Here is an 18,090-nt window from a genome sequence, read left to right as displayed (position 1 = left end):
TTCTGTAAAATGACCTCAAGAATTTAGTCTCTATGACAAACACTACAATAATTTAATAACAAACTTTTTTTTGGGTAAAGCACTTGTTAGAAAAACTAAATAAGTAAAAGTAAATAAAAAACTAAACTTTGAAAAATAATATTTTTGATTATGGAGTTGATTAAAAAAAGTTCTTGTAAATAAAGTTTATGTACAAAGATTTTCTTCAAAAATAGCAAGTTTGAAATACTAAGAGTTTTTTATGAGCTATAAGTTTTTAGTTTTGTTTAAAATGTTTTGATTATTTTTTTACTAAATACTTATTACTTTTTTTAGTTTAGAAGCTTTCAATGTATGATTCATAAGTATTTTGTCAATATGTTCTTTAATATTTAATTTTATGTATACCAGATTAAATTATTTATTTATGCTTCTCATAAATAATTTTGTTCAAAAAAGAACAGATATAAGTACTTTTATGAAACAAATTTTAAAGTCTTATTCTAATTGTTGTTTATGTTTTAACTGATGCTGTCAATGTTTAAAGTAGGTAAGATTATATTTCTGACATCAAACTTTGAGAATAGAGGGCATAAGTATTATTTGGATAAACTTGTGGCCAAGTGTAAATTTGTTTATTAAGCTTTTTCTCTAAAGCTTGTAGTTTTTGGATTGTTTATTAAGACTGCTTGCAAAACAGCATAAGATAAGAAACCATAGTGTTAACAATAGCTAAATTAACAAAACCTTACTTTATTGCAATAATATAAAATTATGACTAAATAACACTAAGAACAAAATACTGTAATACTGTAACATGTTGTAAAAAAACTCGTTTATATTAGACTTTAAACCAAACAACTATTTTTATTGCTGATATTTAGTTTTACTACTATTATGTAAAAACTTTTCTGTTTTTTTTTTCAAAACTGTATTTAATGCAAAGTAAAATTGTGTTGATAAAACCATAATAACTAAAGTCTTTCAATATTTTCTTTATTAATCTTATTACTACCAAAGTGTTTACAAACTTTTAGATATCTTAGTAGAAAAACTAAATTTTTTTGAATTCAAATAAGTTATTTCAAAAATAAAAAAATTTCATAATAGAACAACATAGGTTAAAACTTTTAAATTTATATTAAGTTTAAGGTTGGTGAAGAAGTATTGACTCTTTGAAAGTGTTTTCACTTTGTTTACAAATAAAAAACAAAAATAAATAATGAGTTAAGTATATTGTTTAGTTTTATGAAAAACTAACTTAAATATGACCAAGTTAGCTTTTCATAAAACTAAACAATAAGCATTTAAAAACTTCCTAAAAAATTAAGACGCAGAAAACAACTATGCAAAAACATAATTTGTATTCAAATTCAATTTTTTTTACATGATTTTGATACAAAAAACTTAGTTTTTTTATAAATTTATACCTGCTTTGGTCTATTTTATACAGAATTTCGTTATTACCCAATAGTATTTGTAGCTTACATTTAAAAAAAAATTTAATATATATTATTGACTTTAAAGTTTTATAATATAATATATTTTATTTATGTTATTATTGATTTTATCATATTCAAGGATAATAACCTAACTTGTTTAAAGACTGGTATACTGTAAAGTATCAATAAATCTATAAAACTAAATAATAAAAAAAGTGTACAAAATATTTGCTCCTAGGACCTGGTGCACGAAAAAACCTTTTTGGTTATCGAGTCGCACATCACAGATACCTTTTAACGTCTTGTCAAGGATAGAGACTAGTAAAAATATACCTCTTATTAGCTACTCAAAGCGATATAAGAGCTCAAAAATTTATAAAGTAATTAAAAAGTAGTTTTTAGTTGTACTGTGAACTTTATACAGTTTATTCTTTATAGTTTTTAATTACTGTTATGGTTGCAAATAACACATATACGAAATTAAAATTCTTTTGAAAAACAGATTTCAGGATGTACTCAGCACTAAAACTATCAAAAGTTAAACTTTATTTTTGACAATATAATTTAGTTCTTTAGGTATTTTTAGAACTAGTTTTCGTTTTTCTTTGATCGGTGATTACTGACTATCAATATTTATTATAACTATTATTGAACTGTTATAATTATTCTTATTAGTTATCGCAGTAACTTTAACACACAACTTATAAAAGTTTTTTAAACACAAACAAAAAATGCTCCAAAAAATGAACTAAGGACCTGATGTACAAAAAGACCTACCTAGCTGGGTCATTGAGTCATAACTAAAGTTGAATTAAAACTATAATGACCTAAAAAAGTTAACAGTCAAAATTTAATTTCTAAAGAAAGAGTTTATAATAAGTTTAAATTGATTTTTATTTTTAAAATAAAGTATGCTTCCTTTATAATTATATCTTCAAACTCGTTGTTTTTTTAATGTTTTGCTGAATATTATAATCTAAAATTTATGTATATTTTACAGCATTATATTTCTACAAAAAGCTAAATTATATCTTAAAAAAAGTCCATATGATTACTGGTTTTGCTATACTTAATCCCTGGTATAAATTTATAAAGATTAATATTTCTAACATTTATAACTTCTCAAACAATTTTTAATAACTGTTTCAAAGTTTTAGCGTAAAAAAATAACTTTTTATAGTTTATTTTCAATATTGTTTTGTTTTAAACGTAAAATACATTGAAAGATTATAATGCAAATTTACTTAAATGTTTAAGGCAAAATAAATACTATTTCTTAGTTTGTAAGACATTTTTTTCATATCAAAACAAAACTGAGCTTTAAATAAATATCATAATACGATTTTAACCATTTAGTTAAAGTTATTAAAGTTGTTACTACTTATAATTCATTTGATACTTCTAAATTATATTAAATAAGTCAAAAGTTATTATTATTTTACATAATTTAAAACTTTAGAAGTAAAAACGTTGTTAAACATCAAAAATTTTCAGAAAATTTATATATTAGTTCAATTTAATTTAAGGACAGACAAATACTTTGTAGTTGCTGTCTAAGTTTAAATTATATAAAATTAGCAAGTCGAAGTATTTCTAAATTATATGAATTTAGCAAATATAAGTAGCTTAATATATACCGCTAAACCCTAAATGCTAATTAATTATGGAGAAAACTTACATAAAATTATATTTGTATAAGGTATTTTGAACTTTTTTAGTAATAAAGTAAAAATAAGTTAGATTAAAGTATTGTATATTTATAAAAATTACTTTTACTAAAACTATTTTTCAGCTATGTTTAAGCAAAAACATTTCAAAACTTTTTTTTCTTGCAAATTGATACTATTTACCCAAAATATTTGTTAGCTTTATATTTTATCGTTGATAGAAAAAGTTAAAGATAGAAAAACTTTATTTAAAGTATAACATTTTTACTAACTAAAGATTGTTGCTTTTTGCATAATGAAACATAAACTGTTACAAAATTAGTTATTACCTATACATGGTCATTACTGGTTTTAAATAAAATAAAATTTAAATGTTCATTTCTTTTTCAAGTTTCAAATTTAGTTAATGTTAATAAAAAATTGGTACAAAAAATCATACACTTAACACTTCAAAACCATTTTTAGCTAAATAACTTGTTGTACTTTTTAATTAGTTAGTACTTTTAGGGTCTTCTAAGTGGTTTTCTCAACTAGAAGTATCAAAAATTTGAATGAAAAAAACATTTTTCGACTATAATTACTAAACTAGCCCTATCATTTACAATTATAACTTTCAAACTAGCATAAATTTAGCCGTATTATTAAGTTATAATTATTTGTTGTTCAAATTTTTGTTACCGAATACATAAAATTAAAGTTATTTATTGTTTATCTACGAAATTATGTTAAATGTAAAATCTCTTTGTAGAAACCGTAAACCTAATTTTAAATCCCTGGTAATCAGATTATACTTACATAACAAAAACAAATTACAATAAACTCAGTATATGAAAAAACGACAAAATAAAATAACCCACAATTTCGATTTCGAACAAAAAAATTATTCTTCCGATTTTAAAGGAGAAACTTTTTATACGTAGTTTTATATTTCCAAAATAGAACTTCATCAATTAAAAACATCATTGTTTTTTAGTTTTTTAACAATATTTTACAAAACAAATTGTTTCGAAACATTTCCGAGAAATTTATTGAATAGTAATTTTATTTTTTACCTTAAACAGGAAACAATTATTTTTATGCTTTAGATAAAAAATATGAGTGAACTTTCTTTATATTTGATTTGTTTTAAACCCTGTTTTTAAATTTAGATATTTCAAAATTTTTACATGATCGTGTTTATTAATTTTTATATTTTATTAGTATTCCTAATAATGTAATCTTTCTAAGTAATTACACTAAACTATTTTCTGCAAAAAATGTTTAATTCTTAACTGAAATGCTAGTTTTAAACATTAAAGCACTATTTTAAACTAACAACCATAAAGAAATTGAAAACCTAAAGCTTGAATAAAAACTGGAAAATAAATGAGAAAAAAAACCTAAAATCAAACGTATATAAATTTACTCTTAAGTATTTTTATAGTTATTAGTATTGAAATACTTAAATCAAGTTTTCTAAACATAGGCAAACTTCGTCTTTGCTATGCACATAAAGTTATGTTCTAAATAAGCTATTAAAAAATATATATATAATCCTATATAGGTTAATATATTGAATAAAGTAAAAAAACTTTTTTGTTCATTTTCATAATAAAGTATATAAAGTACCTAGCATTAATAAACTTTTTTAGACACTATACAACTTGATTAAATAAAATTTCAAAACTGTCATTAGCTCAAACGATGTTTTATTATAACTAAAAATAATAATTCAAGCATAAATCGTTAAAAATAAATAAACTATAGTTGTTGTAATACATTTTCATAATTTTCTAACTTTAAATCAGACTACATAAACTCAATACTCTTTATTTTGATTTTAATCTTTTATAAATGCTTGAAAGATTGTAATGTTTTTTATTTTTAGAAAATCAAACTTTTTAAATATTTTTAACTTTTAGTATTTTAATTTTAGATTTCACGTATAATAGCTATATATAATATCTATAAGTAACGGAAGATATAAGAAACAAGTTAGGTTTGTAAAAACATTACAGTCAAATTGAAGTATAAAAAAGCAAAAGCAGACCACTTAAATAGTTAATAATTAATTTTATTTCTTTATTCTCATGATTTGAGGCTGGTTTTATACTTTATATAGTTTTAGAAACAACTAAAAACAATTTAGAATTAGCAAAAATGTCTTTGAAAATAAAAATAAACACGGTTAGTGGAAAGTGATAAAAAGCAGTAAAAAAATGCGTTACTTGAAAAAACTGTTCAGAAATATTGTAGAACATTTTGAGATGATTTTACAACATTTTTTTACTATTTTTGTTTTTTTTAATTAAAAAGCAAAAAATTATTACTGATAATCATAATCTCATTTAAAATATCGTAAACTTAGCGTGTGTTTTATTAAAAGTTTTATCGTTTAAACAAAAAAATATTAAACTTTTATTTTCATAGATTTTTCAAAAAACATTTTATGTTTTGCAATGTTCATGGTTTGAATGGTTTGGACCTGAAAAAATAATTATGTATAAAAAAAAACTCTAAACTTTGTGATTGAAGTTTTTTTTTGTTCTTTGTGATTAGTACTTCCCACAAAAAGTCTTTTTAGTTTATAACTTTAAGTGCTATTTAAAAATTTTAAAAATACTTTTGAAAACTAATATTCATAAAGATAGTTAAAACCTTAATTTTGTCTTAATTACTGAACATTAACAAAGTTCGTACTTATCATTGTAACCTACCATACTGCGTACTCAACCTACAAAGTGCGTACTTAACTTACAAAATGTGTACTCAATTAAAAAAGTTCTCAACAAAATCACTCACCCATGCAAGCGGCGTACATTATGACGTGTCCGATGAATGATTGTTCGTGGACACCAGTCACTAGGTGGCTGTGTGGACCACTGGACCACACGGGAACGTCTTCCCCACTGTGGGTCTCTGTGTGCAATGGGACAGCTGCTGCCGGTTTGTACTGCCGCATCGCTGATCATTTTATTAAAATAATTGTTTGTTTAATTTAACTAATGTATGAAAAAATAAGTGGTTTGATATACTGGTTATATTGGTTTGATTACTATAAATACAATTAGAAAAGTTATTTATTATATAAATATATAGAGTGTTGAATATTAAATTTAAAATTACCTGAATTGACTTTAGAAAAACAATTACAACTAAAAGGTTTTAAACCTTTAGAAATTACTTTCGAGTTCAAATAAAAAACCTTAAATATACTTAATGATTACAATGCAAATTGCACAATCACCCAATCAAAAACTCAAGTATTCTAATCACAAACAATCCACCAAACTAACTAAAGAATTTTTGACCTTGGTTGATGTAAGAATTCCTGAAAAATCTCGGGGGTTCGTGTCTCTGTTGGCTGTACCCGGGACCGTTTCCGTACAAAAGGGTGGAATGATGTTTACCGTCTGTACCCTTTTTCAGTGACACACCTGCAAAAAAAATAGTTTTTCCAAGTTCAAGAATTTTATACTTTGCAAAAACAGTTGAAAACAAAAGTTGCTTAAATAGTTTGGTACATTGTTAATTAGTACTATATTACTATGATATTAAAAATTTCCAAGCAAAAAACTTACCAAATATGGGGTTCCCCCTTCTAGCAACTCCCCCGAAGGTCAGCGTGTGTCCGTGGTCGGCCGTGGCAACCAGCAGGGTTTCGTTGCTATGCGTCATCAACCGAACTGTCTGTTGAAGTTCAATCGTTACGCATGATTGATTTCGTGCAAAAACTTGAAAATCGTGACTCGATTCGCCAGTTTATTGTTCGGCGGTAATTATTTGGCATTAATATATAGACGTTGAAAAAAAATACTTGGCATTGATAAAATAATTTATTTGGTTATATGTTTATTTGGCATTAACTTGTTTACTTTGAAACTTTCGGCTTTTAAAAAATGTAATTAAAGCTTTAAGAAGACAATTTAGTTTTAATTAATTAACAAAAAAACAGGCAAAAATAGTAAAACTTTAATAAAATATAAAGCTTACTTTTAATAGTCATTTAAATTAACATATATTACTGAATTCACACAAATCCATCAAACTAACTTTCAAAGCTCTATCGAACTCTTTAAATTCCTCCAAAGCATAGATAACAGACCCTTTGTGATGAGCTTTATCAATGAGGCCACCTTCTACTAATAAGAAGAAACCTTTCGGGTTTTTACTGAGAATTTGTATTGCCTGTTTTCAATTATAAAGTTTTCAAAACAAACAATTGCTTACAATGACCTTGTTTGGCATTTATTTACAACAACAAAGAAAAAATTTAATTTGTACTTTTTATGGTTCATAATGCTTTTCGATTTCAATAAAGTAAGTTCTAATAAGAAATTCTAATATAAAATATAGTATAATTTTTTTTTTAATTGTAAATACAAAAGTTTTACTTTTAAGTTTAAACTTTTTTACTAAGTTTAAATCTCTTCTTAATATGAACAACAAAACAAGGTATAAAAATAATAACTTTTATAAATATGAAACATTGAAGTTATTTTTTAAATTTTAGATCAATTTGAATTATACATCAATATTATTTTATAAAACAGAATGTATATTGTACAAAACTATCTTATTTAAATGTTAATCATACAAAAAATGTAAAAAATGTTTTGGAATTTACATTTTAAATGCTTTATAGTATGATGAAATGTATTAACAATACTAAACAAAAAAAAAAAATTACCACTTGGTTTCAATTTATAACAAAATAAAATCTATTAACATTTTCTTAAGTTTAAAAAAAACCGTTTCGATTATTTATTTTCAAATTATTACATTAGATAAAATTCGATCATTTTTTAATTACTTAAGCAAAATAAAACTTTCTCGACTATTTATTTTCTAGATCTTACACTACAAAAGATTTTCGACTGTTTTTTTTAAGTTACAACAAATAAAGAAACCTTTTGGACCATTTCATCTAATGTAGGTTCGTTACTCCAACCCTGTTTTTTGTCCATGGCAAAACCCATTTCGTAATTTGCGAATAAACCCATCAAATAGTCTGTTTTTTCAGCATCGATATTCAGAAAACTCTTCCTATTCCACACGTAGCTAAAAGTATAAAATATTTAAATAAATTTAATAAGAATTTCAGACATACTTGTACCGAACTGTAAATAGCATATTAAAAAATTAAATTTATTCTACCTCCCGTTTTTGCTCTTCATTTCCTGCTGCCACATTTTAATGAAGTTTTTCCCGTCTTTCCTGGTTCCCTTGTTGGTTCCTGATTTGTCTAAAGATTCATTTTCAGGGACCATGTGTGCTCTACCGCCACCAAGAATTACCTGTAAACACTATTAATTGTACATATGTTCAAACTATATTTGTTTTGTTTTAAAAGTTAAAGAATAAATTACCAGAGAGCTACACACTTAAGGAGACTGCATAGATATGAATAAAACAAAGTTTTATTGAGTTTACAACAAATGTTTTAATTTGCACAACTTACTTGTGATGTCTATATTTTTTTGTATCTAAAGGGGAAATTTAAAGTTCTAGTATGTATTTACTCGTGACTAAACAGTAAAATTTAAAACATATTAAAATGGCACAAAAAATTGAGCAGAAGTACAAAGCTTGTAGACATTATACGAAAAACTAAATTCATTGTTACGTCACATCTGTATTTTGAGCTTTATGACTATTATTACGTGACAATTGATATTTAACACATAATGGCGTCACACATGAATTTTTTGCCTTGGACCTAAAATGACGTAACACTTATATTTTATGACTTACAGTCTTAATGACGTCAAACTAGAACTTTACTACATTATGACGTCACACCTGAATTTTGTGTCTGAGGTCGTACAGTTGCTCGGCAATGTCCTTGCACCCGTGTTTTTTGTGCCACCTCTTCAGATTGGCGTCTGAGTACCAGAACCTTGACGGGGTGTGGGCGTAAGCTGATGCCGGGGTCGCGTGCTGCACCCTAGTGGTCGTTACTATGCCAACCGACTTGCCTGTTGATAAGCATACTATCAGATTTGTTTATTAACTTTAAACAACGTTAACTTTTATTTCATTTTTGTTTACGACCTTAGCTAAAGTATACTTGTTTTGTGTACATTTAAACAAAAAACATGGAGGTATATTTGATTTTAATCCTTAAACAAATAATTTATCTTTGGAAGCTTTATATCTCACTACAAAAAGCATAGTTATTGAACAAAGACATCCAACTAACTAAACTAAAAACAGGTTGATAGTACAACCACTACACAAACTAAATATTATTACTTAAAAGACGCACCTTGCTCAATCGCCATTTCAAGAGCCGATTTAGTTTTGTATTTTTTCGACGAGTAGCACCCGTAACCCCTGGCTTCCACCCCAATAAACCCTGACCTCGTTTTGACCCCGGACAAAATGGCGGTTGCCGTGGATGCGCTGTCCGGGATCTGATTGTCAACTGTTCAATATATAGTTTGTAATTAAATTCAAACAAAACTGATATTATTACTGTTCAAAAGCTGTGCCAAAAGATGAACTTATTTATTGTTAGAAGGCTCAAAACTTATTTATTTATTATAACATTTTATAATGCGGTGTTTAGTTCTTTTCAATAGTATATAAAATGGAATATCTTTGTCAACAGATAAAGATTTTTTAAATTCGGGGAGATAAATTCATCTACTGGCAGAATTTTTTATTAAGAATTCAAACCATTGTAAGTTTTGACGAGTCCGACTGACGGCATGGAGTCCAACGTTGTCACGTGATCTTCTCCCAACTTCTTCTCATCTTGCCCGATCTTAATCCTCCCCGCCACACAAGTCGCCAGATCCATCCCGTCCCCAATCATCACTATGACGTTCCTCGCGAGATTCTTGTTGAGGGTCCTGAAGTGCTCCGTTGCCATGGTGAGCTCTTCAGACCCTCTAGTGTCCCAGTAAGATCCCTGATACTCGTCTTTTTGCTGGATGTACGCTGAAATTATATACAAAAAAATTATAAGAATACATGGTATTTAATAAAATAGTTATAAATGAGCTTAGCATGTTTATTTTTCGGATTTTTTAGCAGTATATACGAATAATTTCAGTTTTGTTTTATATAATATTTAGTAAATTTATATTTAATATTTCATTAAGTTAGAACAGGGGTTGGAAAACTGAAACCTACAAAGTAAAAATATGCGACCTGCAATGTATTTTTTAGCTGCAAGATATTTCTATAAAAGAATTTAAAAAAATTATATATTAAAACACGCTTTTAAATTGATAACTACTAATAGGTAATGCTTCATTATGGCTTATTTGTATACATTTTTGGTAATAAAAGTAGTATTTTTTCAACTACAGGTATTTTAAACAATTCCGGTCCGCGGAAGACCTTTTTCATGTACAGTGCGGACCGTTAGCAACTTTTTATATGAAAATTGACTCATTACTTATAGAAAGCTTTCGATTCCTGGTTTAGCTGAAATTCGAATTTGTAAAATGTTTTAATAATTTGTAAACTTTTTGTAGATATCTTTCTGAGCTAAATAACTTAAAATATAAAACTTATTTTTAAATCTTGGAGTTTCTTAAATTATATTTGGTTTTTATATAAAAATCATCGTTTTCAAAAAACTTGATTTACAATTTTTAAGCAAATAAGATAAATATTTTTCACTGTCTTGATTTTACCAGTTTTGTACATGAACAAGCTGTAAAGTAATAAAATCATTAAAATTAATTATGAGACTATAAACATTTTTACTAATAAATAACAACGTACCATGCTGACTAGATGCCAAAAGTCCGCATGAGGCTACTAACACCAACTGTATAATCATTTTTTATTATTAAAAAATTTACTGTGAATTATTAAGTTTAAGTAATGTTTTGTAAATGTAACTAGTCTGTTTTATAATCTGTTTTTAACACATGTTTTTTTCTGTTATTACTAATATTGCAAGACATATTCGGAAACAGAAAAAGATATTTTAAATGATTCACTCAAATATTAGGTGATTTTTTATAAAAATATATCTTTTAAAACACATTTAAAAAAGTAAAAGTAGTTTTAGATATTATCTCATCAACAAAGACTGCGCTAAATAGAAGTATTTAAAAAGTTTACTCTAGTTCAAAACAAAATTAGCTGGTAATGTTTGTTTATCAAACTTTTATAACAATTAAAACTTTCTTACGATAAGAACTAATGAGTGAAGCTAAAATAATCAAACAAAACATGTTAATAAAACTAAACATTAATTTTTGTATAAATAAGCTTAATTTAGTGTATATTTTCTAAAAGTTGCATGACTTCGATGGATAAAAGAAAATCAAAAAATTGTTTCTTAACCTTGTTAACGTAAAACAATCACCTAACATTGAAAAAATATACAATATAACTTTTGTTACATTTGGTTATAAAACAATAGAGTTTTTTCTTTTTTCCAGAAGTTTTTTGTTTCGTAACATTTCGATTGTGAGTCACAAACATAAACAAAATAAATTAATTTGTTTGTTTACAATAAACTTCAAACGAATAAGTTTTTCTACGCAGACAGCAAATTATGATGGGAAATAAATGAATTGCTACTTTTGTATGGAAATTGGCTCAATTAGCATGTTAATTGACATTTTGCGACTAATTTGTTTAATGAGAATAAAATTAATATTACGCTGTTCAAGAGTTTAAACGAATACAAAGTTTATTTCGAACTTTTCAAATTACACTTGCAAATTTCAACTAAAAGTTTAAATGCTTAGTAAAATTATTAGTCTGAAAAACAGCAATTTAGGTTCAAATAATGCAAATTGTTCTGGCTTAAAAAAACATGAACTTTGTTATATTTCAATTAGCAAAAAAAAACGTTTGCACGACATAAATTCTTTTTTTTTTTTACTTTTTAAACATAGTTCTTTTAATGTTTAAACTGGTCAAGGTAAAAAAAAATTTAAACAAACTCTTTAATAAAATAAAACTTATCTTTGTTAAATCTTTATAGTTTTTGTCTCATTTTCATTAAACTTAAAATTTGCAAAATATCTTTGTTGAGTTGAAGCAACTCTTTTGAAAAACTAAAAACTGAAACTAAAAAGTAAAAAGTTAATAAAAAAATATTTTGATATAAATAATCTGTTATTTTGATATTTGTACTCGAATCTAATGTGAGAAAATATCAACAAGTTAACTGCGGTTTTTTTAATAAAATAAATTGGCTACTTAAGATAAAAATTGCTTCAAAATTAGCTATGGTGTTTATAAAAGTATTTAAAAGCAGCGTTTTAGTTACCATCATTTTTAGTTATGTTAATAGCTATCCATTTTTAATAAAAATGCAAATATGTACTTTTTGAAAATTATAACTTACTTAATTTCAGAAATTTTTACACACAAGCCAAATTTATTTAGTTATTGCGATTGTAGTATTTTATGTTCAAGTTTAATGGCAACAACTTGTTGAGAAATTTATTTAAAATGAAACGTTTTAGGTAATATACTTTTTATTATTAAACTTTGGCTTCTTTATAAAACACTTTATAATACTTTTTTTAAAGTTATGTTTTAAATGTTAAAAAAAAAATTTTATTTTAATTTCTTTAAGTTAAAATTTCAAAAAAGACTTCTAAAAAAATAACCATCTCTTTACTACTCACTAAAACAAGTTAAATAACAAGATTTTACGCGGTTTTTTTATTATTGACCATTATTTATTTTTACTTAATAGTTTTCTAGTGTTTTAAGCTAGTTAAACAACATAAAATTTTGCTATAATGCTCTATATGGTAAGCCGCTATTTTCAAATATCAGTTTATATGAAGTAAAAACTTTATATATAAAATTTTATTAAAAAAAAGTTTCAATTTAGTGATTCGGTGATTTCATTAAACCATCACATTATACTGTCAATTTATGAGATTAAACATTACTATTTTAAGGTGAACAAGGCAAAAAAAGTTTTCCATATAAATAAAGCGATTGTTCAAAAGTTTAACGACAATTAAACAATAGCTGCAGTCTTCAAAAGGAAATCAAAAGTATAAATTTAGAATTAAAAAGTGGAGCATTGAATTGTTACGTCACAATAAAACTTGTGTAAACTTTATTTTTATTTCTGTACATAAACACAAAGTTGGAAAACAATATTTTTAGCACAACATTTGAAATTATAATTAGCACAAACCATATAAGTTACAATACTACAATATATTGTATCTTTATTGCTAGCAATCTGGATGAACTTGAAATCTAAAATAAAATGAACTTTAAAAGTCAAGTTTAATTTTAACAAAAAAAAAATGAAAGCAATTTTAGTAGACAACGTCTTAAAGGAAAGTATTTTGGTTGTTTTTTGCTCATTTTTCTTCTTTGCTCTTTTAAGTCAAGTTTTAAACTGTTTCATAGTATATAACTTCAACTCAGGTTCAAAAAAACTTAAACTCAATCAAGCAATGGTTTCTTTGATGTTTTTTCTTTCATCAACTTGTTTTACTTTATCCACAATTGCAAAAGACAACTCGATTTTAAACGAGCCTTTCAAAGAAGTTGGAGAAACACCAGGAATAGCAAATAAAATGCGAATTGGATTTTACATTTACCAAGTTTTCAGTTCGATTGTAAACAGGACTTATTCTACGGACATGCTAATTCAAAACTTTATTTACTTGTCATTTTATTCCTACTGCATCAAAAGTGATAAGTTTTCTACTATTTCCACTATAACTTCTTTAAAAGACGTCAATTGTTTATTTTATTTCGGCAGAAAGATACAAATACTAAACAATAAAAATATGTCAGATTCAGAATTCCGACTTTTTAGTTATTTGACGGTTATGACATTCAGTATTAGTTTTACAACTTCAATTTGGATTTACAACTTTTGTTTTATTTTAAATGAACTAATTGATAAAAATGTTTTTTTAAGTTTTTCTGTTCTTACTTTTTTATCAAATTTGTTTTTGTTTACGAAAGTTTGTTGTTCTGATGTGTTTCAAATTAATATTTTGTCGACTAAAAAGGTTGTTAAAACAAAATCACAATGAAACTTACATTTTAATTTTTCAAATTAAAAGTTTATGTAAATTTTTATTCTGTATCAATAAAGTGTTTAATTATAGAGGAGATTTTTTTCAAATCAAGCTTATTTTAATTATACCAGTGCATTAAAATCTCTAAAAGTTTAATTTTGTAACTCAAAAAACAAGTGGTTTTAGTTAGTTTTAGTGGCATTTTTTTAGTTGGTTTTATACAACTTATTCATTTTCTACTTCGTTATAATAAAATCTTAGTTAATTATATATATCAGAGCTACATTATGATAAATGCCTAACTATAACAAAGCATTTGATTTATATTAGTTTAATTTAGTCCTGTCGTTTGTAGCATAAAACAACATAAAACCAAATTGTATTTACTAGTTTATTTTACTACATTTGCATAATCAAAAAAATTTTTGAATACATTTCTTGTTTTAACTTTATTATCTACTCTCGGTTGGAAACGTAAATCAATAAATTTAGTTGTTAAAATAACACATTAATTAAAATTCAATTAAGTTTTAAAAGTAACTCAAGTGGTAAATACCAGATTTATTGATAGTAAATTTATAAACTACGTTTGAAAACTAAACAAAAGAACTTTTGAAACAAGGTTTTCAAATTTTATTCTAAAGCTCAAATACAGTGTTTTTTAAATACAGTTTTGGTGAAATTTGTTTTTGATATCAAGGCACTCAATAGTAACTTATCAATATAAAATCATTACTTTAGTAGACTTATTTCTATGCTTTTGTTTTATGCGATCATTAAAAGTTTAGCAAGTAAAAAAAAACTGTTTAAAGTGAAAGTAAACACTTAAAGTTTTTATACTATGAAAATGAACAATCCTATTGACAAATAACTTTTCAATAAAAGATTTAAAAACTAAAAAGTTAAATTCTAAAAGTCAAAATAAGTAAAGCCCGCCGAAAAATTAAAACAACTCTGTTTGTATGAAATACAAAACTTTACTAAACCAACACCTAAACATTTATATACAATAAAACTGTTTATTTCATATAGACATAAAAAGTTCTTAGTTGAACTATAATGTTTTAATTATAAAAAACTTTTTTTGGTTATGATTAACTTTAGGTGGGCACCAATATTGAAGTGTAATTCAATATACAGGAATTTTTCACCTTTATTTTAAATAGTTTTCAGTTTTATTTTGAAGCCCTGCTTATCTACTTATACTACTGATAGTACTGAATGTAATTTTAGGTGATTCTTCAACTGTATATAACAGTGTCATTTCAACAATGCAACTTTTAAACTTTTTTTTATTCTTTTAGTATTATGGTTTATGTAGGTTACATATTGATGTGAATTAATTATAAAAATGAAGTCGGTTCCTTATTTAACTCTAACGATAGTGTCATTTCAACTAAGTGTCATTTCAAATTATATTATACATCAATAGATAAATTGATAGTTTCTGTTCCTTTTAATAATACTAACATCGGAAAGCTAAATATATTTTATAAGAATAAAAAAGTTTAAAATTTGCATTGTTGAAATGACACTGTTATATACAGTTGAAGAGTCACCTAAAATTACATTCTAATTATAACTGAAAATTATTTAAAATAAAGCTGAACAATTCCTGTATATTGAATCACACTTTGATATTGGTGCCCACCTAAAGTTAATCATAACCCTTTTTTTTCTGATACTGGTTTAGAATAAAAAACTTACTTAGATCAAATTATAAAATGTATTTGTAGATTACATTTGCATCAAATATTTCTGAACTTTTACGTTTGGTATTTAAACTTTGATATACTAAAAATAAAAAGTTCTGACTATATAAGTAATTAAATTTATTAGACAAAGTAATCTTTTTATTAATTTTTTTTTCCGTTTAGTATCGTAAAAAAAACAAAATCTTTATAAAAAATTTCATCCTTTTTTTTTGTTGTTAATTTGAAATTATATGAATTTTATAAATATACCCAGCATAAGCTTTAATAACTATACAGTAAAAACTTTAAATACTAATTTTTAAATATTTTGCTTTTAAGAGTTCTCTTCTTAAAAGATTTACTTTTAACATTAAAACTACAAAACTTAATAGTTTTTTTTTAAACAATCTATATTTAAGTAGTCTATTATTACCATACAATAAAAATTTAAGTTATCATAACTGATTAAACGCAAAGTTGTAATTTTATTAACTTGAAAGTCAATTTAAATTGACAAAATGAACTAAAACATATTATCAAAAGTTTTGAAATCTGAATTAAACTAATTGATAAAGACAAGTTGAATTAGTTTTACGTACAAAGTAATAATTTTACTTAAATTTTTATGAAACGTAGTCATAAAAATGTAAAATTAATATATTCTAGATAATACAAACGGTTTAAAACAAGTTGTAATGTTTTTTTTTTTATTGAATTAGAGATTTATTCTTGCTTATGTATTTCAAAAATTTATGCATACAAAGTATAAAAACATACTAGCAGACCAACAGCTTTTTTTTTTTAAACTCGTTTTTATAATCGCCCACTTAACAGAAATAAAAAAATATCGCCCCTTCACAGGATATCGCCTTTATAATTTTCACCCTATAAGTCTTTGCCTATATTGAGAGACCTGTTTTGTAATGTTGTTACATGTTTTACAAAACCTTTAAAAATCTAGATAAACTTTTATAAATGAATTGTTACTACTTTATGACAAATTATTGTAAAATTTATTTTATTGTAAAATTGTTTTTGAGCTTTAATACTAAATATTAACTTTAAAGTCTTACTTTAAAGTTTTAAATAGTTAGTTTTTTGTTATTAAAAGTTATAAGCTTTAAAGTTGTTCATGTTTAAAATTTTTATCCGTTAATGCTTAGTATAGTCATAAAAATGCTTAAATTAAATTTTCTCAATTCGATATAGTATTACTATTGTCAGCTTAGTAAAAATAACTTTATTCAAAGTATGCTACAGCCAGTTTTTGGCATAAGTTTTATATTTACAAACGAAAAAAAGTGAAGAAAATAATTTTCATCAAAACATTTAGTTTTTAAAAACTCTGCATTCAATCCAAACTAAATATAAAATATTTTTTTATAAATAATTTAGTTTTTATAACCCTTTGGATATACTTTATTGCTTAATAAAATTATCTGACTTAAATTATTTAAAACAAAAGTATTTTACTTTTTATAAAAGTAAATATACTTGGTACAATTAAACTACCAAAAAAGTTAATAAAACATTTTCTATAGTCAAATAAAAAAGTATTTTTATTATCACTTAACTAAAAAACAAAAACGTTTAAAAACATTGTTAGTAGTCTTATGAGGTCATTAAAACCCATTTTCTTTGTTATACTAAATATGTCATGTTGTGGTATTCATTAAAAACAATTCCAGCTAGAAAAGCCGAAGTTTTAAAAGTTTTAATATAATTCTCTTTGGAAAGGAAACATTGATTAGGATAATATTGATCTTTTGACGAGCAGTTTTTTCTATCTCTCATTTTGGCAAAGAAGATCATGTTTTAAAATCTTGTTTGCGAATCAGTTATTAGTAGACAAATATGAAAAGATAAACACAATGACAATACTGAAAGCTTGTGTTATATTGCCAGACAACCAGCTTTAATTATGTTACCTTTAGATATATTTCATTAGTTACGTTTTTAGTTATGCTAAATATTTTAACACAACTTTATATACAGATAGTTTTCAACGTTTTTACATATTTAGCAAAGTTTAAATTATAATAAAATAATTTTATTATTAGGTTCATAAACATCGCTGCATTTTTAGTTATTAATTTTTTTATAGTTAAATGTTTTTGCTACTAGATTGTTGCAATATCAAGTATAATAAATACTGTATGTCACTGTATATCAAAACTACAAAAAATTTTGTCTAACCTGATATTAAAAAACTTTATACTGGGATAATCTTTTAAACTATAGAAAATAATAAAATACTTTTGTGTTTAAGAAAAAATAACTTTAAAAAATTTTTTTAATTCAAATAATCTAAAACTCATAAAAATGTACTATAAAGTTTACAAAAGTT

At 24.6% G+C, this 18,090-nt stretch overlaps 1 protein-coding gene across 1 annotated transcript; it reads right to left on the bottom strand.

Annotated features, from left to right (window-relative positions):
* Positions 1 to 5,368: 5,368 nt before the first annotated feature.
* Positions 5,369 to 9,969, bottom strand: LOC145837948 (alkaline phosphatase, tissue-nonspecific isozyme-like). The gene is made up of 10 exons (XM_082945443.1): positions 9,749 to 9,969; positions 9,336 to 9,494; positions 8,870 to 9,045; positions 8,225 to 8,364; positions 7,978 to 8,128; positions 7,121 to 7,255; positions 6,649 to 6,757; positions 6,364 to 6,504; positions 5,870 to 6,031; positions 5,369 to 5,552 (listed from the first exon to the last, which is right to left on the bottom strand). The coding sequence occupies exons 1-10, from the start codon at positions 9,942 to 9,944 to the stop codon at positions 5,515 to 5,517; spliced, it is 1,407 nt and encodes a 468-aa protein (XP_082801569.1). The 5' UTR covers positions 9,945 to 9,969; the 3' UTR covers positions 5,369 to 5,514.
* Between the last annotated feature and the right edge of the window lie 8,121 nt (positions 9,970 to 18,090).

Source organism: Thalia democratica, chromosome 6 (genome assembly GCF_965202585.1).
Source record: "Thalia democratica chromosome 6, ktThaDemo2.hap1.1, whole genome shotgun sequence".
NCBI lineage: Eukaryota > Metazoa > Chordata > Thaliacea > Salpida > Salpidae > Thalia > Thalia democratica.
Note: the sequence above shows the minus strand (reverse complement) of the source record. Positions and strands in the feature narration are given on the sequence as shown.